This window comes from Accipiter gentilis, chromosome 13, assembly GCF_929443795.1.
Source record: "Accipiter gentilis chromosome 13, bAccGen1.1, whole genome shotgun sequence".
Lineage (NCBI taxonomy): Eukaryota > Metazoa > Chordata > Aves > Accipitriformes > Accipitridae > Astur > Astur gentilis.
Window position 1 is genome coordinate 3,368,942 of NC_064892.1, and position 22,981 is coordinate 3,391,922.

The 22,981-nt window shown below is 39.0% G+C and overlaps 1 protein-coding gene across 2 annotated transcripts in view; it reads left to right on the forward strand.

Moving 5' to 3' along the window:
• The window catches only part of FGF14 (fibroblast growth factor 14), a 411,791-nt gene that overhangs the window by 255,544 nt on the left and 133,266 nt on the right, over window positions 1-22,981 (forward strand). Inside the window, exon 1 of one of the 2 annotated variants that reach the window (XM_049815679.1) lies at window positions 14,229-14,964. The exons of the other annotated variant lie outside the window; for it this stretch is intronic. Coding sequence (XP_049671636.1) covers window positions 14,772-14,964 — 193 coding nt within the window. The 5' untranslated portion in view covers window positions 14,229-14,771. Of the gene's footprint in view, window positions 1-14,228; window positions 14,965-22,981 lie in introns of those variants that run through there. 2 annotated transcript variants of the gene reach the window in all.

Genomic DNA, 22,981 nt, shown 5'->3' on the forward strand with positions numbered 1-22,981 from the left:
TGTGAAGGGGACTGATGTTTTTCTTCCTTCTCAGAAAATGTCTTGCAATCTAGGAGTGCTTTACAACAAAAAGCACCTCAGATTTTCATCTAATGCTCTCACTCCCCTTCTCCCCTCCCACTCGAAACCCCGTCCCATTAACACAATATCTTGCCACCTAACTGCAGAGAAATAGTGGAAGAGATAGCCAGCTCTTAACATAAGGAGAATAGATGCCAACACGACTATGAATTTCTGTTAGCTAGATAATAAAACTCCTATTTTTTCATTTCAAGGATAAGGCCACAATGGGAACCTTTGTATGTAACAAAGTACATGCAGAGGAGTTTTTGGTGATATGTCAGAATATTGATTAAGTCTAGTGAGACGAAAGAGGAAATCTGTCCTGAGATGTGTTCAGGCATAACTGAATAACCCAGAAAAATGATCAGAGCTACAATACAAAATTATTAAAGTTTCAGCAGATATAACTGAATGTGTAAAAGGCAGTAATCCTTGATGACTTATGTTTCAATGCCTCACGCTAAAACTCTTTTGCATAATCTTTTAATTAGCACCCTTGTTGGCTTTTGTGAGAAAATTTAAATGGCCTAAAGATTTCTGATGAGCGTGAGCATTATAAACATGAAAAAAAAAGAAAATGTAGGATATTTCAGCTGATGCTGCCATACAGAAAGCCTAGTTCAAACAATGATTTATTAACTACTGAAAATTAATAACTTTTAAAAATACTTTTGAAAGTTTCCTTTTTAAAAAGCTTATCTCAAACTTTTTTTTTGTTGGTATAAAGCCCTGTAGGAACTTAAATACTTTAGACTGTTTTAAGCATTAGAGGTGCATTTCAAAAAAGCAGAATTAGGCTTCTGAATCTAAACCTAAAGGCGACATTTAGAGTCAGTGGAAGAAAAGCGGGGTCTTGCATGCAGTAACTCAGCATACCTGTTGGCCAAATGCCTCCACATTCAGGGTGTTGAATACCACTGTGAAGGTCCCTGTTAACTCAAACTCTGTCATAATTCATGTCAAGTTGACTTTGTCATGAATGGGATTTGCCCATCAAATCCACTGATCTTTCCTAGTTTTTATTTGAAAACAGAAGGTTCCAGTTTTTGTTTGGAGCAGATCAAAAAGAGGCACAGAACAAGGCTTCTCCTTCAACAATCTCCATATCTTTCACTAGAAATGATACCATTCCTTCTGTTGTAGTCTTAAAGTTGTTAGTGATAACTGAAATTACAAAAATATTTGCTCTAACTCTGCTATATATGATATATTATGATATAGATTTCTATTTCAGTAAGATCAGATTTGCTGGTTGGTAGGAGTATGAATCCCTTACCTAGAAAATATTTTTCCTTCTAAAAATAAATAAATATGTTTTTGCTGGCATTTTCCTCCATATACTTTTATTTCTGTAGACAAAAAAGGGCAGTTTATTTTTCAGTCTGCAATAGAGATTTGCTCTTCCAGTTCAAAGAGGGTTTTTTTTTAATAGCCTCATTGTTTTCCTGAATACTTGAAGAAAGCAAAGCTCCTTCAGTAGTTACTAGATTTGAAATTTGCTTGGATTGCTACATTGGTCACTGGTTTCTTTGAAGAATACCATCAGTTATGTTATTGTCCAGTCTCTCTAATGTTTGTGTTTTCAGTTTGAGTATACATATAACAAACTTGTAATTTCTTTATCCTTGTAGTAAAAAACTTCTGCAGACTTTTAGAGATATATTTTTTATCTTACGCCCATCCATCTTGTAGTTATCTTTTTCTTTCTATCCACTCCCGACAGGCTGTGAAGTTTAGTTTTCTAGAGTCCAGTTTTGCATTTCATTTTTAGCAGTGGAAAAATTGTATGTAGCTATGTGTTGCATGTATAAATCTATGCCTTTTAAAAGCATAATTATTAAAGAAATCTTTTTAAGTAAAAGTGCAAGAAATTATGTCCCATGATAATCTTTGAAGAAGTCGCTTAAGCTTTCTCAGGTAACTACTGATATTCATATTTAAACCTACGTAGACCATCAATAGATTCATTTCATATAAAGTAAAATGTTGAATTTTGTGTTTCATAAATCAAGGCCATCAGAAAATGATTTTTTGAAAGTCTACTGCAAGTTGTAAAGATTGTCTGTGCTTCAGAAAATCCCACGTCATGTGAAGCATACAAGGGACAATCAAGATTTAAACTGCCAACAGCTCCACATATTTAAATGTGCTGTCATCTAATCATAAATAATTTCAGAAATAAATCGTGCTCTGAGAGCTTATAAAATAAAATATTTTTAATCATTTGTGCATACATTTTCAATTAAAAGATCCTGTTGTAAAATAGAAGTGTTCTTCAGTCTTGGGAAACAAAAACGTCAGATTTAGATATATCTGTATGTTGTTCAGATCCAGGTCTGCATGCACAGATTTTTGATTTACAAAATCTTTTGCAAAGGGACTTCCAGAGGTCCCTTTCAACCTGAACTATTCTACAGTGAACAAAGGCCAGGTTTCACTAAATTTATTGGTCATTTACATGCTTTTAATGAAGAAAATTAATATTTTTAATAAATATAAATAGACTTTTCATCACTTGACACTTCTAAGCTTATATTTTTTTATATGTTTGCAAAACCATGCATAAAACTGTAAAGTCATTTGCAGATGATACTAACAGATAATGGATATCACAAAACGTCATTATTTCAGATCTTTGTGCTCTTTGTATTCCTTGAGCCTTCAGCAATGTTAAGCAGGCAAATTTCTCTAGGTATGAGCCAAATCTTGAAATAATGAGGAAACTGGTCTGCAAGGTGCTGATATTTTTCAAAGGAAATGATATGCAAGATTGATCATACTTGCATAACATACTGAGGGACAGCTGTTCGCTTGGGTGGTTGGTTTTTTTACATTGGGAGATTTAAAATAATAAAAATTGATTTCTGTGGGAAGTTGCCCTACCTGTATCCAAGGCTTTCGCAGTCAATTTTAAAAATGTGAGTGGCATCAAAGCTCTATTATTTTGTGTAACACAATTGTAAAGAAAATCTTTAAAGAAAACTTATTTATATGAGTGATACTTAGAGCATGGTGTAGTACCCTATTCCACATGTGTAAAACTGCAATGGTAAGCAAATGTTGTTGTGTTTTGTTTTTTTCCCTCAATAGGTGATGATGTATGGGTATAGATTGTTTATATTTGAGTCTTTAAGGCCCAGAAAGGTTTGCTTTGTCTCTGGAGAGAGAATACAAGTCAAGGAGCTATGGTTCACAGCAATTTGGCTGCCAGTATGTTCCATTTCTAGTGACTTCTGTTCTTCCTTATCAGTCTAGCATAGCCAGAACCGCTCACTTATTATTTACAGAGCACAGTTTGGATTGCATCAAAGAGAGCTTCCACTCCTCAAGCTGTTTCCTGGTATTAATTTAGCTCTTCCTCCCTACATCTGTAGCTGAAGCAAGTTTCCATAGTGCTTAAAGTAAGGCTGGAAATAAGTCAAAAAGCTTTGAGACTTGGTGAGAAATTTTTGGTTTATTTTTTTTAAACACGGGGCTTATCTGAGCGCTGAAGGGCAGTGCAAGGGATATTTGGAGACTTCTGGTAACCAATGAGTCCCCAAGTCTTAAGTCTGACGAGCGACCTTGTACACCAGTACCAAGTTCAGTTTCAAGGTGGATGGATTGGGCAAAGTGGGCTTTGGGGAGGGACAGTGTTCTGCCTACCCGTGTTCAAGGCCGAGCGGGCTTAAGAGCTGACGTGACTGGAGGGCAGTTTCAGCAACTGCTCGGTCCAGTCCAACTGTTCTGGTTGGATTCATGCACTGACTGATGGCTTCTAAGCCACTTTTATCTAGGTAATAAGAGGCTGTGAACAAAGAGTCATTGACCCAGTGGATGCTCAAGGTTCTCAAATGTTGAAACACCCCCAGCTAGAAGCTAGACCTCCCACCAACCTTTCTGAACTTCCCAGCTTTCTGGGAGGCAATTTCACGGCAGTCTTAGGCTGATCTGAGGCTATACATACATATACATTGGCTTTTGTGATCCACCACTGATGAAGACATCCCCCTCTCCGTGCTTCATGTGTAACTTTGCCAGCTCTGCATGGCCAGACTGCATGGTAAGTCATACCAATTTACTCATTGAGGTGAACAGTAAAAAGAAAAAAAAATAAAATAGGCTGGATCTGCAACTGACCTTTCATGTGACAAAAAGCATAGTTCTTGTAGACTTTCTGGGTGTCTGGTGTACACGTACTGCTGAAGGACTATTAGGCCCTATTTCTAAATTTTCAACTGCGTTAGCCAGACAATGAGCGTTATGCTGTTAAGATACTACCCATTCTTACATGCAAAATGCATTTATATAATAGCGTTAGACTGATGGGAATTTGAGGGGAAGCTTAATGAGACATTTTAATATGGAGACTAGAAGGTGATTGCTGGAACTCTTGTAACTGTGTCTGAGAAGATAATATTTATTACCTGTGATTAAACCTGTGCATTGCTTTTCTTAAATGCAGAGATTTTCTTTCTGTCTCTAAGATGAATGGAAACTGTCTTCCAACTAGCTAGGCTGATTCCTATCTAATCCTTCTGCAACTCTCCGTGTTGGTCTTATAGCTATCTATTTTTTCTTAGCCAAAAATCTACACTTTGGCTTAACTTTGAAGTGCCTGTAGAGGTATCAGTGGGTAAAACATGTCTTTTGCAGATTTTGAACAGTTACAGTATTCAACAAATGGTACAGGCTACTGAAGTAAGTATACTGTTTAGAATTTTTTAGCTTCCTGATTTCCTTACTTGTAACGATTTTATAGAAGCAATGCGAAAGATGTATAGTTTCATTGTTTTAACTGTCATTCTGTGAAAAAGAAGAATGAAGAAATTTTCATTTTTTGTATCAGAACACATTCTATGACTTGAAGTGTTTATGATAAAAAAAAGTAATCCCACGTGAATAAGTAGGTGTTTGTTTTCCTTATAGTTACTTTGAAATAACAGGTTTTTAAAGAAAGGGACAGTCTGTCTGCTATCACGCAGATGTGGAAAGATATTCCTACAATACAATTTTTGCTCAGCTTTTGTCTGGTACAAATAACTCCAAGTTCTTACAGCAGTGCAAGTAATAAAAGAAAAATTTACCAGTGTGTGTTGCAAGTTATTCCCCAGTCAATATATCTGTGGATAACTAGAGTAACAGTGTCCACTGCTGGCAAATCAGATAATTGCACTGCACATTAGAGTGATACGCTGTTGAAAGGCTCCGGTGAGTTAAATTCTGACTGTGAGATATTTCGTAATTTAGGTTTGTAGGACTGTGTTGTAAAATCAGGTCACTGTGTTAAGAGTATTCATGCTATTGCTGCTAATAATAAATGCTATGGTATTTGAACTAATAGGCAGGAATATCAGCAAGGTAATATGAGGAGGTATTGCAGGTGGGTTTTTTTTCAGGACTTAAAAATAATTGTAGTATTGATTATATTCTAGCTGTCACATCCTCAGCATAAAGAAAAAGACAGTAAAAGTCTATGAACTTTGTCTTGATGTTATAATTTATGTAAGTAACAACACAGGCAAACAGTTGTTTTTAAATTCCTTTTTTTTTATGTAAAAGCACTTATTGCTGGTTTTGCTAGATTTTTTTTTTTAAACATATAAATGAAGTATAGAAGAAATTAATGTTTCTGTTTGGGAAGAATTAAAATGGAAGTGTGCAGTTTGATATAGCAATTACCACTGGTAATGATGAAACTAGAGCTGAAGTAGACTGATTATCAAAGAGAGGAGGAGAAAAGGCAGGCGTCTAAAAAGTTTTTTTTAATCAATATTCTCCTGGTGGTTTTTTTTTGTAGTACATAATATTTGTTTGCATCTGTTGCTTAACGATACTATGATAATGCAAAGAAAATCTTTCAGGCAAAATAATACAGAGTGAAAGAAACATTGAGGAGAAAAAAGCAAATGTCGCCTCCTATGCTAAAAAAATCTCCATTATCATGCCTGATACTTCTGAACATCTAGGTTAACTAAAATGAAGCTAATGCATACTTGTTTTCAGGGATTTATATCTGTCATTAATTTACTACATTCAATAGAAACAGTAGACAATGCAGTGAATTCTCTTTGTTTGGAAAGAGGGAAACACAGCATGTGGCTTTTTTCAGAGAACTTTTGTTGTGTCCGAACCCCAAAGGAAAGGATGTTCCTGTATGAAAAGATCTCGGAGGAGATCGAGGCTTACCCTATGGACAAATGCCACATTAGCCAGCATTGTTCTATATCTACTTTTTCTCCCTTCAGAGACTTACCTTCTCCTGGTTAGCAGTACCCAGAGAAACACCGTATTACCTCCTTTCTAGAACAAGAAAAGAACAGGTTTTTAGGTTTCGGGGCTTTTTCTTCCTTGCAAATGCCTTCAAAATAGTTTCAAATGGATTGCAAAACCAAAGTTATTTGAAAAGAAATGGTAGAAGAATTGTCAAGAAAGACAGATGAGTATTAAAAAGTTCTTTTGCCAAACTAATTACGCTGCCTATTTTAGGTTAGATAGCAGAAACGAAGACACTTTTTTTCTAAATTATTTGCCAGGGAGTGTCCTTCATGCTTTCTTCCACCACAAAGCGGTACTCTGTGTGTGTGTATCCATGCAAGCGCGCAGGCAGCCGTGTTCCAGTCCTTCCTGTCACTGGTGAAAATCACGTTCTATACTTACAGGATTATTGGATGTATTTTGAGGGGAATCATCCTTCTGTTTCTCAAGCTAGTAATTTATGTATGTCTCTGCTCATCCTGTCTTTTCTGTTCAGCAATTTATTGTAATGGATATAATGTGCTTTTTCTCCTGCATCTCTGTGAGATGACCAAAATCCAACACCTCCCTTGTTCTTAAAGTCCAGAAATATAACACGTTTTTTCTCACATTGTCATATGTTTTCATATCTGTTCTGAAGAAAGCAAGAAACCCTTATGTAAAGATTTAAAATTAATATTTTGGAGGACTTCAGAAAAACACTGTCAGTAGGCTTGGGCTATAAAGATTTATTTATATATTTATTGCTTGGATGGCATTTTGGGTTTCCTAATAATTTAAGACAGAAGACATAGGTTCTGTTGGTCAGAAGATATAGGTCTAAGTTGGGATTTACATGTCATACCATGTGCAGACAAGTTATTTGCTTTTAAATGGTATTCAGACAAAGCATCTGAATCAAAAGATCTTACCAATCACCCCAAGTTCTCATAAGTACAAAAATGCTCTTGTGTGCATATGTGTAAACATTTTTTGTAAAATTTTACATATTCATGCATTTTATGCTTGTATATGTTGTGTGTTTTCTGTATGCACTGATATTATCTATTTCATTAACAAAAAGGCTAAAGGAGTTGATTCCTCTATGACGATATCAGTTGGAAAGTGAACATCTAATGAAGCACTAACTATTGTGATGTAATGTCTAAGTCTATGAAAGGAACAATCCCCTATGAGTAGGCTGGTAAACATTCCCCAAATCACTGTTATCCACAGAGCTGATTTGGGGTTTTTTCCTTACAGTTAGAAATTTTCATATTGATGGCTACATCTCTACAGGACATGTTTTTTTCCTAGAACTTGTACAGCAGAATCAATGTGTATTTAGGATAATATTTGTGATGATTCCAGATGCTGTGACTGAGTTCATTGCAATCTCCTTAACTTTTTTTCTGTTTTGGGAGTAGGAAACCCTCACAGAGGAGTATTGTCAGGCAGGTGTAACAGCTTACATACTGACATGCTCTGCCAGCTGTACTGACTCCAGAGGAAATTCACTGTAGAGACCAAATTTCTCAGGAACGGTATTCCTTTTGTTTCTGTAAAACAAAAGCAGACTCATGATAGAGGGACTTTCAGTTACTTGGGCGAATAATAGCAAAGTCTGTCGCATGTTTCAGAAGTTGGGCAAAACAGGAAAGTCCTGCTGTGGCTAGATAAGCAAATGCAACAGATGTTGTTTTAATCTGTGCATATGAAAAATTAATGAAGAAGCTCTCCACGCTGTTTTTAGGTCTCTAAACCTTAAACTGCTCTGTGCATCTGTGTGGATTAGAGATGGGGGGGTGGGGTGGGTGGGTTTGTTTTTCTTTAATGAAAGTCATTCTGGCTTGTGCCACCAGAGCCTTGTCTGAAGCACTCTGATGGCAGATCTGCTGTTAGCTGGAGTGGGAGCAAAATAAATGGCAATGTGTTTCTGTTGTTAGTAATTAAGAATCTCTCTTTAAGGGGACTATTTAATTTTTAAAGTTAAAATCATATATATGTCGCTGCAGAAACCACAATGCATTTCATTTTTAATTACTTTTATGGATTTGTCCCTGAAAGTGATCTTGATTCTTTCTTTGTCGTTGTTAACTGTTGTTTAAAAGAGACTTGCTGGAGTTAAGTTTTGGGCCTGGGTGAGCTATCCCAGAGAGCCTCATATGATCTGTGTGCTGTTCAGATTCTCCTGTCAGTCCAGCTGATTTATTTCATTCATCTGGTCTCAAAAGAAGTGGTATCAGAAGTAGAGGACAGACAGAGTGGAAACTAGGAAGAGTCATGAAAGATGTCACAGGAGGCGTGCTAAAAGTTAGGAGCTGTAATCACGCATCTCATCGATTGTTAAAAATAGCATAAGAATCTCCATTCACTTTTCTTTTCCATGTAGAAGAATGAAGAGTTAGCCAATGGAATAGAAAATGAAACTCTAAGTAATTAAAGCAGGTATTTTGCTTGACACAGCACTATTCATGAGACTCATTACTGCAGTATAATCAACGCAATTTAGTATTGGGAAGGGAAGGAAGGAGGAAAGCAAAGTCAAAAAAGCAAAAGCAAACCCAAGCAATTTCAGAAGTACGTAATTTCTAAAGAATAAGCCAATATGTATTCAGTGCTGTCCTATTGGCCATCTACAAGGCAATTTTATTCAGTTCCCTAAATGAACTTGAAGCCTTCCTAGCGCAGAGGTACTCAGTCCTTTGAGTTGCAGACATATCCCAGGCAATGTGTGAAAGAAACATCACCGTCGATGCAGAACAAATACTGCACTAGCTAAGCCGTTGGCTCTGAGCTGGTATAGGCATTAGATGTTATGTATATTAATGGCAACATTTTGATAGTTCTCTGCATTATGTAGGACTCTCTCTAATGTAGGACTTCCACGCATGGTGGATTAATGTATTCTTGCATATGCACTAATTATGTTTTAACGGTTCTTCTTATGACTTGGATACGTAAAGTTGAGTAAGACCAAAGCCTGCGAAGAAGCTGGCTAAAATATGTGCAGTTCTTTAAACAACATACTGGAGGCTTACTTTTGTCTTATTTAAAGGGATTCCCATGACCTATTTAAACAATTGACTACATAGAACCTCCTATGTATTCAGTAAATTTTAATAGGTATGACTTTGGCTCCTTGAGTGCATGTTGAGACTGAAAGCTGAGTGCTTTTGATATAGACCAGTGTAAAAGCATAGATATCCAAATTCTGTGAAGTGTATTAGCATGTTTAATAAACTTTGTTGTTAATGCTCTTCAAAGTCTAATCAACCAGCATTGAGTGTTCGGGGTGTTAAGGATTTTAAATTGCAGTGCTTCACAGTGCATTGTCTTCTGAGAAGTTGACAATAACTTATAAAGAGAATTATATCCAGATTAACATACAAGAACATGTAAAACTGACCTTTTTAAAAAACTGAGCTGTTTAAAGCTCATTGCACAACCATACTAGTCTTAGAAACATGGAATGCACATAAACTATCTGAAAAGGGATTTCTTATCTGTGATTTAGTATGTTCATACTGGTATGGTCATGACAAATATGACCTTTTATGTTGACAAATGTTTTTCTAGCTTGTTAATTTTTTAGAAATTAAATGCTTACCAACCTACAGAGTAAGCCGTAGATCATATTTCTTTCATCTTGTTTAAGTCATTAAGGTATATCTCTTGCTCTAGCTTTTTTCCCCCAAGAAAATTAAATCAAGCATTGGAAGTTACTATTGCTTACCAATATTGTTGTGTCGTGCGTCCCCCCCCTTATGTACACACTGTGTGCCTTGGGCAGATATGAGTTTGTAGTTATATGAATAAACCTACTTGTAGAACTGTATCACATTTTCTTATGATATCATTTTGTGGGACTGGAGGGGTCTTAGTACATAAATTGAATTTAGATACTTGAATTACAGTCTGCCAAAATTAGCAGCAACTTTCAGTAAATTTTTTATCAGTACCAACAAATGTTTAGGATCACAACTTTAGCTGGAAACAGCACTCTCGTAATCAGTTTGCTGCCTTATGAAAAGTACCAGAATGTTGATTAAATTTATCCATCAGAATTTAGAAACAATTATTTTTCCACTGCTGAGATGTGTCTTCTTGGAATGACGTTAAATTTTCCCAATGGCCCAGATGTACTCTTATGCATACTTTGCAATTGTTATGCCTAAATTGGGACTTGCACCCCTGGAGTAGCCTTTCCAGTTTCAATGGAAGTTTACGGAGTAAGGTATTAATCTTGTTTGCTAAACTATAGCACACACCATCTTCAAAAAAAAAAAAAAAAAAAAAGAAAAAAAAGAAAAAAGCCTTTTCAGGGACACAAAATGATCTTCAACTCTGTAGAGTCTGGAAGAACATCTAGATTCACAATACTTTACTAATGATTTCTAGAATTTGAGATAGGTTAATTTTACAGCATCGTATTCTAAACTATTTAGCTGGACAAGCAAGCTGTGTGTGCCTACTGTTGGCAAGCAAGTGCAATAAAAGCTTTACTTGACTTCATGAAACTGAAACGTGTTTAGTAGCAACGTAATAATCTGGCGTTTTACACTTCTAAAAAATATGTGCTTTGGACTTTGGGGGTATTTTCTTTAGGGTTTGATTTGGTTTGTCTTGGTTTTGATATGAAGAATGGTTTCAGGATATCTGGGAGGAGAAAATGTGTATGTGGGAACATACCTGTAGAAAGAAATTTTTGTTTATATTGAAATGGTTTATGAAAGGAAGAACTCTGTAGAGTTTTCATGTCTGCATTGACCAAAAATGACTCAGTAGCTGGTAACTCTATCCGACTTAATGCAAAACACACAAGTGAAAAAAACCAAAGAACAACTACAACATAAGAACACAGCCCTTAAACTGTATGGATGACATTTTTGATTCTGTAAATTTTGTAGCCTATGTATCTAGGTTAGGATAAAATATAGAGCATAGAATGTAATTTTTGCTAATGGAAGCCCTTATAAAAGCATTTTAGGTATCACTAGTACATGTATATACACACATATTAATGGTGTATATTTTAATATTGAGTTTTGATGCCTGAAAATAACACATTGTAATTTACATTTTAAATTAGGTGAAACGGAATATGGTTTGTCCCCAGTAATAGAGAAAAAAAATAAATTTAAGGAGTAATAATGTTTCATACCCTATTATATAAAAAAGGAACTATTTTATGCACACTGTTGAATATTTTCCTCTAAAATTCATTCAAACAAGTAATTTTAAAGATTCTAAAATGTCTTTGTTTTAGAAAACTCCTGAAACCCATGATAAATTAGCAGTTAGAAATGAACAGATGGGAAAATAGAAAGTATTGAAAATCCCTTGTCCCCCTCTTTTGCTTTTAATCGTTTGTTTTCATAGCCAGAGTTTTGTTAACCAGAAATAAAAACCTAATTTAATGTAGCAAATGTTATAACTACGATATTTCCATTTGTTGTAAATGCATAATCTTATGCAGTTACTAGTCTTTAAGGTAGCCGATATGTTCATACTTCTACAACCCATCTGTTAGCAAAACCTTCACTTTGACTAGGATTGCACACATTTTATCACAGGTTAAGACAGCAGATGGCTCTCTTGAGTTTTCTTTGCGAAACCTCAAGCTGTAAACAACTGCTCTGCATTTCTGAGATGCAAGTAGAAAGCTATTGTTTTTGATCTCTGGAGTAAGAAACACATTTCGTCTGGTCTGTAGGCATACTGCCCATTTTCACCTTCATTCTTACCTTTCTTTGCCATCACCCCAAGCATCCTATCATTGAGAAATGTCAGTGTGTTTTGGCAAAGGCCCTGTATTTGAAGGAAACTACGGAAAAGGAACAATAGTAGTAGATAGTAGAGAGCGAATAGCATCATTGGGTAATATGAAAAGGTCCTTCTGGCAAAAGGAAACGTGGAACCCACATCTTTTTGGAGAGAGTTTCTTACGCAGAAGTTGGGGCTGGATGCAAGCCACTCCTAAATTCCTGGGAAAAAAATCAAGACCGTGGAGGGCTGCCCTTTATTTCACTCTACTCTCTCTCGTTCCCTCCTTTGTGTGGAGCCAGGTCGAGCAGGAGACTTTGGGCCGTGTCCTGTCACCTCCGCCGCCGCTGGCGGGGAATGATGTCCCAGGGGCCGCCGGCCCACGGGCTCCCCCGCGGCTGTCCATGGTGCTGAAGGCAGGCACCCACCAGCACCGGGACCCGGGACCGGCACCGGGACCCGGGACCCGGGACCCGGGACCCGGGTCCACTCGGGCAGCATTTGGAGGAGCGCTTCTGTCTTGAGGAGACTTAAGGAAGGCGACACCGTGTCTTGGCCGCTGCTGGGAAGTAAGGAAAAGGGAAGCAATATGCAAAACTACTACAGTCACATTTAAATTTTAAAAAAAACAAACCAACACAAAAAACCCCCAAACCACAAACCCCGAACCCTCTCTGTCTAATTGCATTAGTTAAGGTAATTGTAACCGTTGTAAGGAAATTGCTGCTCTGTAAAAATTGCCAGATAGAAAATCCAGTGCGTTTTAGCAGAATCTCTTTAGAGGCACTTTTAAATAGAATTAAAATGTATTATCCAGATCTGATTGTGCGTGTTCTGCTCCTAGTTGGTCTAGTATTAATACAAAATCCCTCTATAAGGGAGTTCCCACCATACACTATGGCCCTCTGTGTAAAAATAGCCCTTTGTAGATTAAATTCTTTAGGGAAATAATGGTCAATATCGGGGATGCTGAAGCCTCTGCTGAAACAAGAACCTACTCTTACCTACGAGGTTCTGTATTGCAAAGCAGTGAATTACTCTGGATGGATATTCACACTTCAAAGCCTGTTTTTTTAAAGAACCATCTAATAAGAAATTAGAGCATTCTGAAAACAGTATAGAAATTAGGTATTTATTACATGGTATTTCTCTGAGAGAGAGAATCTGCTCTTCCTTGTAGGATAACTCTGCGTTAATTTTTTTTTTCTGTGTTGCTACTGGCTACTGTGTAGCTACTTTCTACTTTCCTCTGGTTAGTTACAACTTCAGGAAGTTTAACTATTAGGCTGGCAGAAGGTAAATCCAAAAAAAACATTCAGTCCTTATCTGAAAAGGGAGGAGATCCAACAGGAAAAGGTGAAACGAAAGAAATGAGATGTCGTATTTTACATGGTGTTTATTATCTGTGGTGTATTGTGAACTCCTCGGGGCAGAGACTCTTTAGGCATTCCTGTGTCTAGCGAGCTCGGCCGGTGCTTGCTCAAGTGCTCCGAGACACAGACCACAGGAGAAGTTAAGAAATGATTTTACACGGCGCTGGTGATCAGTAAATCTACCCGCTGCGGCTGCTTGTGGGTGCCCTACGGCATTCCCTCGGTATTTCCGAAACCCCACAAATCGTTTCGCGTCCCGACTCAGCAGTCTGCCGGCGCTGTAACCTTTTCTCCCGAAGAGCGCCCGTCGGTTTGGGTGGAACGGTCCCCTTAGCCTCGCCGGTGCGGTTCTTCCTCACGGCTCCAAAACCTTCGCATGCAGCAGAAACCCCTCTCCCGTCGGACGAGACCCCCCCCACACACACCCTCTGCCCCCCCCCGGCTCTCCCCCGGTCCGGGGACCGGGACTGGTACCGGGAAAGCTCAAGCCGGGGGATCGGCAGAGACAGCTGGCGGCGGATCCGCCCGGGAACCCGCTGGGTCGTCCGTGCCCCCCCCCCCCCCTCTTCACCTCGCAGAAAACCGCATCAGCAACACCCCTTCCCTCCGCCCCTCGCCCCCTTGGCTTTCTTCTCTCGCCTTTCCCCCGTCCCTCCTCCAGCCCCCCCCCCCCCCCCCCCCCCGCGCCCTCACCGCCCCTCGCCTTGGGGAGGACAAAAAGAAGAAGAAAAAAAAAAAAGCTCCAGCGGTGCGTGCCTCTGTGTGTGCGTGTGTGTGTGTGTAGGGGAGGCTGGAGCGGGGTGGGACCGAAGAGCCGTGATTACAGCTCTCCCCGGAGAAGAAGATCGCTCTCTCCAGATGCTGATTTCTGAAGCACTTGGCAATCATCAGGCGGGAGCCTGGAAGACTCGGCGGTAGCCGCCCCGGCCCCGGCGATGGCAGCGGCGGGCGAGCGGGCGGCGGTGAGCGGTTGAGGGGCAACCCCGGGAGGCCACGCTGTGCCGACCGGACCCGACCCCGAGCTCGAGCCCGAACTCGCTCGGGCGCGGTTCTGCCCCGAGTCCCGCTCGCTCCTCTCTCCCCTCAGGTGTGCCCCCAGGGCGGGAGGGGCGGCGGGGCACCTCTGAGGTGACCCCCGGCGGCGGCGGCGGCGGCGGCGGCGGCGGCTGCTCCCTCGGGCCGCGGGGCGAGGAGGGGTTGCCCCGCTGCAGCCTCCCCTTCGGGCCGGAGGAGGCTCCCTCTCCCCCGGGGATGGGTCCCCGCCGGGGCTGAGCGCCCCACCACCGCCGCCGCCGCCGCCCTCCCGCCTGCCCGTCGCGGCGCCGGCCGGCGTGGGCGAACCGGCGAGCAGCCATGGCAGCGGCCATCGCCAGCGGCTTGATCCGTCAGAAGCGGCAGGCGAGGGAGCAGCACTGGGACCGGCCCTCGGCCAGCAGGAGGCGGAACAGCCCCAGCAAGAACCGCGGGCTCTGCAACGGCAACCTGGTGGACATTTTCTCCAAGGTCCGCATCTTCGGGCTCAAGAAGCGGCGGTTGCGGCGCCAAGGTGCGTCTTTGTGGCCGGGGGGGGGGGGGACGGGACGGGACGGGGACGACCTGTGGCGGGAAAATTCCCGCCTCGCTGAGGCGCCGGCCGCCGCCCGCGCTCCCCTCAGAGGGCTCAGGGGGGTGGGCGCCATGGTGGAAAGCCCCTCAGGTGTGAGGCAGCCCGGCGTGGCGTGGCGTGAGGCCTGTCCGTCGCCACGTGTGTCCTCGTCTCGCCCCGTCTTTTTCATAAAAGTCGAAGAGCACGCCGCACGGAAAGCTTTTGAAGCGTCCGGCGGCTGGCCAGTCCCTTCCTTGAGCCGTCCCGCTTGGCTTTGCCGGCTGTAGCCCAAGGGTCCCGCTTCCCACCGCCCGGTTGCTTCCCAGTCACCAAAGCGAGAGATAACGGCACAGCCGGTGGCTGTGGGAGAGCTGCTTCGCAGCCCCGTGGGTGTCCCGGTGCGGGTCTGCCTGCCCGCTGCCCGTCCTGGGTCAGGGCCTCTTCGTATAGACCGACAAGTTGTTCTTCTTCGGGGTAGGTGGCCGGCAGTCAACCGAGATGGCTAAAACTAGTACCGTGGTGACTGCGTTTTATCCGGTACTTTGTATTAGAACCCTAGAAATAAAAGGAGTTAAATGATACTGCAGTGACTTCTCTGTTTTTTTTAGTTTTGTGGTATTCAACTCGATACTCAACAGCATTCAGAAATGGTGATGGCTTGTTTTGTGCCCGTCCTCAGGAAACAAGTAGTTTTAGAACAAAAGGATTGGATCATGAAGTGCAAAAATGTTAAGTATCGCTCGAAACGTGGCTAATACCTACCAGTCAATGGTAAAGTACAAGCCACCCTCTGTTGCCTTAGAGAATGCCACCATGTGTTGTAGTTTGGTATGTATACTATAGCTCCTCTTTAGGCTGGGTCGGAAGACAGTTTTAAGAAGCATAATCAGTGATCTCTCCTGACCGATCCTTCCTGCTTTTTTGCCATGCTTAGTACTTGAAATAGCACAGATTGACAAAATCCATAGAATGTTGTTTCTACGTGGCTCTATTACTATAAGGATCATTTCTTGTCACTCCTAATGCAAGCTAAATCTTGCCATTTTTAGATAGTACAGTGATATAGGGAAGAGGAGCGAGAACGTGTCAGTGGCAAAATCTATGGTGCCTTATTCTTAGGCAGTCTGCGTGTGTGCTTGAAAAGAAGACTAGAGTACTCGGTTTATGATGGTGGATTTATATATATGTGACACTTGTTCATGAAAACAAGTTTAGGGGGTTTTGCTAACTGAGCAATTGTTCTCGACCACCTGTGCAGTCTTATTTGGGGGAAAATTCTGTATTTGACTATATTATGGTTTGAGGAGGAGCTGACTGTCTCACAGCACCAAGATGCCAACCATTTTCTTAGGTAGGAGGGGGCTTTAAAGAGACTCATGAACTCATCCTTTTTCATTCATTCATTTTTCATAAGGCACTTCGTGACATTCTTGAATAAGAGAACTGGAATAGAATTTAACTCAGCTGTTAACCCATACCACTGGAACAGATGATTTCAGTAAGAATAATCAGAACAAGGGCTATTCACTAGTAAAGTCTGCAGCAGCAGACCCCCGACTTAAATTTCTGTAAGAGTCCTTCAAATGGAGACGTGGCAATATTTGTCCATTGGTTTACGTTAAGGTCTTAGAATTACTGCTCATCCGTAAGAATTCCTGCTGAAAAAATACCACCGTACCTTTTACTGTGTACGTTCATGATGCGTAAAGTGACAATGGAGTACCTGTGGATTCAAAGTTGCATGCTATTTAGGAGGGAAACCGAAAAAACAATCGAGCAGAAGTCGTTGCTTAAACACCTTATGCAGAATAATTTAGAATGAATAATCATTTTGGAAAAACACATTTTATAAGGCTGCTTCCTTTAGAAGTACCTTATATGAGTTACAAAATGAACATTTATGAGAGTCTCTTTTTAGTTTTCCTAAACTGAGTTAAATGACCACTGAATTTTTCACTGAAATCATACTGTCAAACCCATTAAAATAAGTCTTTGCCGAGTAAAATAGGATGCATTTCAAAACATCTGTTGTCAGAAAGGTGCTGTGAGATTTTGACAAATAAACCCTGTGTAAATGATATACAGAGTGTCATGAGAGCATTGTGAAAAATGAGCTAATTGACATGTGACAAAGCATCCATAGCATTCTCATACAATTCAATGGAAGAGTAGAAGTATATGGAAAATATTTGTTATGTAGAGCAGTAAAAGCTAGACTGTACTTCTCATGGAATAAAAAAGGGGTTGCTTTTTAGTTACATAAAAAATAGATACAGAAATACAGAAAAATAAGTGGCTTCCCATCTTTGAAACAGTCAGGCAGCAAAAACTAGTGGTGCTGCTTTTTAAATTAAAAATACACATTTACTTTTGTACATACATGGGTATGTGAATTAGATAGATACACACAACGTATGCACACTTACCAACATGTTAGCAAACTTTTGAAAATCTTCTTTATTTTTAAACGCTCCTTAAAAAGTGTCTGCTAGTACTGTTCTTGTTCAGTGGACTTTATTTGTGAACAAATGAAGTTGTTATGAATACATAACATGCTAAAATCACGTGGATCCCCAACTGAATATAAAATTTTTCTGTCATTGTCAACTAATTTTCTGTTCATGGTCTTTCCTTTTGGGGGTGTACTAACATATCAACAGAAGAGTGTTTTGGGAGACTAACATTTAGGAAGGTTGACATTAAAGATATATCCAGGAGCTCAATCAGGGTAAAGGGTAATATTTGTATTTGCTTATGTGTTGGCTCTAACGATAGACACAATGGTACTTTTAAACAGCTTTTCTAAAACTTAGATTAATGAATTAAACTAGCAGAGTGATTTCTGTGCGAGACTTGTCTGATAATCTACTGAGTGGATGAAACCATTTTCATTGACCGGACAGCTTTGATTCATGTTGTTTAGTATTGAGACATTTGAAATTTATTTCATCTTGATTTTATCCTACCTGTCATCTGATGAAGAAATCACTGTCATTAATTTCTGGGCAGCCATGAAGCCAAGATCTTGCCTGGTGCCAGACATCAATCAATTATGAATCATCCTGCCCTGGATGAGAGGTTGTTCAGTTATAATGGTTTAATTTATGTTAATATAATCACAAATGGGAGAGCCGACGGACAAGATCTTGAGTCTTCATGTGAAATAAACTTATATAACCTGGGGCTACCCAATAAAATGAGGAAAATAAATGTCAGTTCTCCACCTCATGCAACTACAGTGCGCAGAGGTTGTCACTGGTGCAAATTCGAACTTCTTAGCCCTTATTTTCATCTACATATCGAGCTTCTTTGCTAATCTGAAAAATCGTCATTCGGTTAATTAGGTCCCTTGAGAGTATTCTACTGAAAAATACTCAACGTTTAAATGTATTAAAAACCAAGTGTGATGTTTACGGTTTCTGTGTGCTAGTACCACATTAAAACTTCTAAATTTATACATAGAGTGTATGAATTTTGGAATGACTTGGCCTCTGATTTTGTACATTAATATTTATGAGAAAGAGAGACCTAGGGAACATGTTCAGAAAACGCACTGATGAGATTTTATTGCATCCACAAAGGTAATTTAATTCTCCAAAGAAAGCATTTTTTGAAAATTCCCTCAGTATATCAGCTAATGTTTTGCGGCAGACGTGGGAGTGGCCCATAATCTCAGATGTAAGATAATTCCCCATATACATAGTGCCTTAAGTCGTTCTTAGCTCTCCTACTTGTGGAATGAAGTAAGTGGAACTGAAATGGAGATCTGTGCACGTGGGCATATGTGCCTCATTTCTCGAAGCTTAAGAAACTGCATCGACTCCCAGTCAGTTAGCTCCAGTGTCGGATGATCTGGCTTGCTCCAAGTTTCAGTGGACCAAAAGCTGTAGCTGCATTTTCCTGTGTGACTGTCCTCAGAATTAATTATTCTTGGCAGTTCACCAAAGCCCACAGCTACTGCATTGTCTAGGTGCAAGACCACGTATTTTTCTGGGTGTTGAACTGATGTTGCTTGTTCTTCGCTACTTTTCTTCAAATGAAACTGAGTAACCCACAACCCTTCTGGAACTATAAGCTCAGTCTTAATGGTATATATAAGAAATTTTTAATTTTTCAAAATTTTTCCTTCATTGCTGCCAATCTGTTCAAAGGGCTGCATGGTCATCACAAACTGAAAAGTGTAAATACTCTCTATCTCATGTAAAATATTCTAAGCATACTTAAAAATTATTTTTGAACATGTGGTTTGCTAGACTCAGTGTCAAGTTTTCTTTCCCATGCATTCAGTATTTCATGTAGACCCTGTGCTTGCTAAGGGAAGCTTTAAAAAGAAATATAGTAATGGCTGGAATGTGCTTGTCTTATTCTGAACCGGTCTTGGTGGCTCTAAAAGTGATGAATGAGATGTTTTTGAGAGGAAGTGGGGAAAACAAACTTTGAAATGGTAACATAATTTTAGGGACTATTGATCTTTAGAAATATCTCCAACATGGGTGATAGAATAGTGGGCCTTTAACGTACAAGTAGTGCTGTACCAATGTTACTTCAGAATATCTCTTATTTTAATGTAAAGCAAGTAGAAAAACTTAACTACACCCATTGTATATCTTAAAATATTGTGCTAGAAGTAGAGAACTTCAGAGAGTAGTATGTGTTTTAACTTATGTTTTCTAAATATGCTAAGGTTGGTACTAGTTGCAAGTTAAGATTTCACTGAAATTTCTCAAACGCTTCACAGCTGTTTTGGCTTGAATTCCTTGCTTGCTTTGTCTATAAAGTATTGTGTTGTTTGGTTTTTTTTGGTCAATTCTTTCTTCCTGATAAGCATTGGTTTATGTATTTTTACCTCAGGAAGTTTGCACATCTGGAGGATACATGAAATTGGAGGAACCCAAATTTCACTTTTCCTGTATACACACACAGCTTTTCACAATCTTCACTTGGTAATTGGTGATTTAACTCTTCATTAGCAAATGAACTCTTCAATCATGAGTGATCTTGCAGAATCTCCAAAGTTCAGGCAGTTTCCGTCCACCCGTAGTGGTCTTTTTTGTAAGGTGTATCAGTTATTGTTTCTATTAAAGGTATTGTAGAACTAAATTATCTGGTTAATAGAGATGTTAAGGGAGATTACAGTTTAGGTGGTTGCTGATTCATAGTGATGTAGCAATAAAAATTTTATAGGCAAAGTCAGGTTTCTATACCGTACTTAAAGACAGAATTCTGACTTTTAACAATATATAATCTATTAGTGGATGCCATTTTTTCATGGTATTTCAGTCTGTTAATTTGAATCAAACTAAAATGAGTGCTTAAAACTCGTTTTGAGTAATGAATTTTCAAGTCATAGCTTCTAAACAGCAGTAATTAATTTTAATATAGAGCTAACACTCAAAAAGTTTATTACAGAAAACTTTGCTGTTAAAGTCTTTTGATTGAGACTCTAAGCCTGATTTAGAAATGTTAAGAAACACAACTGTGGATACCCATTTTTCATAAGGAGTAAACAGAAGCCTATCTTGCTTGGTCATACGTAAGCTCCTTTCTACCTTGGGCAAGTATTAGAGTTAGTGATAAGACAGGAACATATACCCCAATGGCATGGGCTCTTACTGTGCCATCAGCTTTTTCTGAAACCCTTTGAAACCGGTCCTTTTTTGTTCTCAAGAATTATTAGTGCTCATTCAGATCTTACGCTCTGCCATACTCTGAGTGGTGTGAAAAAAGACAGAATATATGATACTACATTCCATGGTAGAAAAGGATGAGAAAATTAGTAAAGGTCTGCATTTCTTTATTATGATCTAAAATCAGCAACCTGCTTTCATTGCAGTGTAGACAATAACATTTCTCTATGTTAGGGGTTTAGTGTTTCATTTCAGTTATATAAATCGGATAACTTGATGAGATCAAGTTTAGATCTTCCAATATATTTTCCTATGGGACTGAAATTGGGAACATACACTTTCCTGGTGCCAAGAAAGAAACTAGCTGCTTTTGGTGCCAGGATTTAGGAAATATGTAATTGGATCAAGTTAGAGACAGGCAGGACTCGAGTCCAAGACTCTCAAGCTCTGATTCCATGTTACAAACTATAGATTATTTCAGCACATCCTGAAATAGGTGACATTACTTAAATTTACATTTCCGTAAATAAATAAATATATAACCAAAGAAGATGGAGAATTTTGGTATTTCAGAGGAAAGCTAATATAACACTGAAAGAAGTAAATAGTAAAAGGCTCATATAAAATTTAAATAGATGGACTATGTTGAAAAAAAATGCAGAAACTTTGTTACCTCGACGTTTTCAGGATCCTAGGTTCTTTTGGTTGCCATTTCATAAAATGGGGAGTACAATCTAATAAACATGATACTGGTTGTTCAGTAAGATTTTCATAAATGAAGTTAGAGAAAGTTGACTGAAATAGGAATGTGAAGTATATCCTTTCTCTAGGATAAAGTATAATCTCTAGGATGTAACTAAATTAAATGATTTAATTAAATCTTTGCACTTGATTCTAATCCCTTGCCCAGGTGTAGAACTTTTGAAAGGCATCAGAGTTACTGTGCTATAAAACTGCTGTAAATTGAGCCAAGATTGGACTGCTGATTGGCAGTAATCAGCATAAATAAACGATGGAACTCAGCATTTGTTTAAAATATTAAATCAAGCATTTTATTTCATCTAAGAATAATTCAGTATTATGAAATGCAAGCACACAGTCTTTTTTTTCTCTGTAGAAGTTAATTTTTAAAAAAAAGATAAAAAGAAATAGTCCTTCTTAATTAACTATCATTTCCATAGCAAAGTCTTCCCTTTCTGCTTTATTTTGCAAACTCCAAGGTGTATCCAATACAATAAGTGGAGCTGCTGCTCCTGCTTTGGTATGGTGAAGTGTGGCTCCAGAAGGCATCTAGTTTTGGTTGCCAGACTATTATTTCCAGCGTTTTTTGAAAAAAATGCAAATGAGAGAAAGGACGTAATGATTTTTTAAATTAGTCTCCATTTTTTTAATGGTTCATTGTACAGCTAAACCTGCGTGGAATTTCATGTCCTAATGAAAAGGGACTTTTCAAGCCTCAAGGCATTTTTGTTACTGATTTTCAAAGTCACTCAGCAAACAACAGATATGTCAGGCTTAAGAAAATGTCATCAGGTTTCTTTACAGTGGAGATTCTTGTGGAACTGTGAGCCTAGAAGTGGGAGCTGGTACCCGTGTCTCCCATAAAGCAGTAATGCATTATAGGTATTTCTAGTTTGGTTTTGATGAGAATTTGCACTGCCTGAGTGTTATAGAGAGACTCGCTTCCTTACTTACCATATAAAACTAGAGCAATGGGGTTTTTTTACTGAAATTACTATGCTTTGATTGTAGTATTTTCTGTAGCGTGAAAGAAGGATGTCTTTGAAAGGCAACTATTTACTTCAGACTTCTGTGATCTGAAGTACTAAATTCATGGTTTATATATAACTACTTATATGAAAACATTACATATCTCTAATGCCTAGATTATGTTACTGCTCTTCTTTAAGCAGTATATTCTATATTGAAACACTGAGTACTTCACCAATAAGAAGTCTATTTCAGCAATAAGAAGTCTGTTTCAGTATGATACTTACATTTTCTTTCCAGATCTGTAACAGAGTTTTTCATATAACAGCAGACTTAATTTTTGTGATTAGAACAACATGTGTGAAGTTTATTGGCAATTCATAAAGAACAGTCTGTTTGCTAGGGTATAAATAAAATAGGTATTTATGGTTTTATTTATTTTGATTTTAATCCATGATAGAATCTCTTCTTCGTTTTGTTTTTAAGGACAGTCTTACAACAATTGGTATGTTCATAAATGTGGTGAAGTAAAGTTTTTCTTCATCACTCCCTTGTATCCTAAACTTTGTAGTTCATGGATTAGAGTTCATAACTGTTCCAAAATCTTACAACATTTACTGAGCGTTGAGTTGTTCACACAC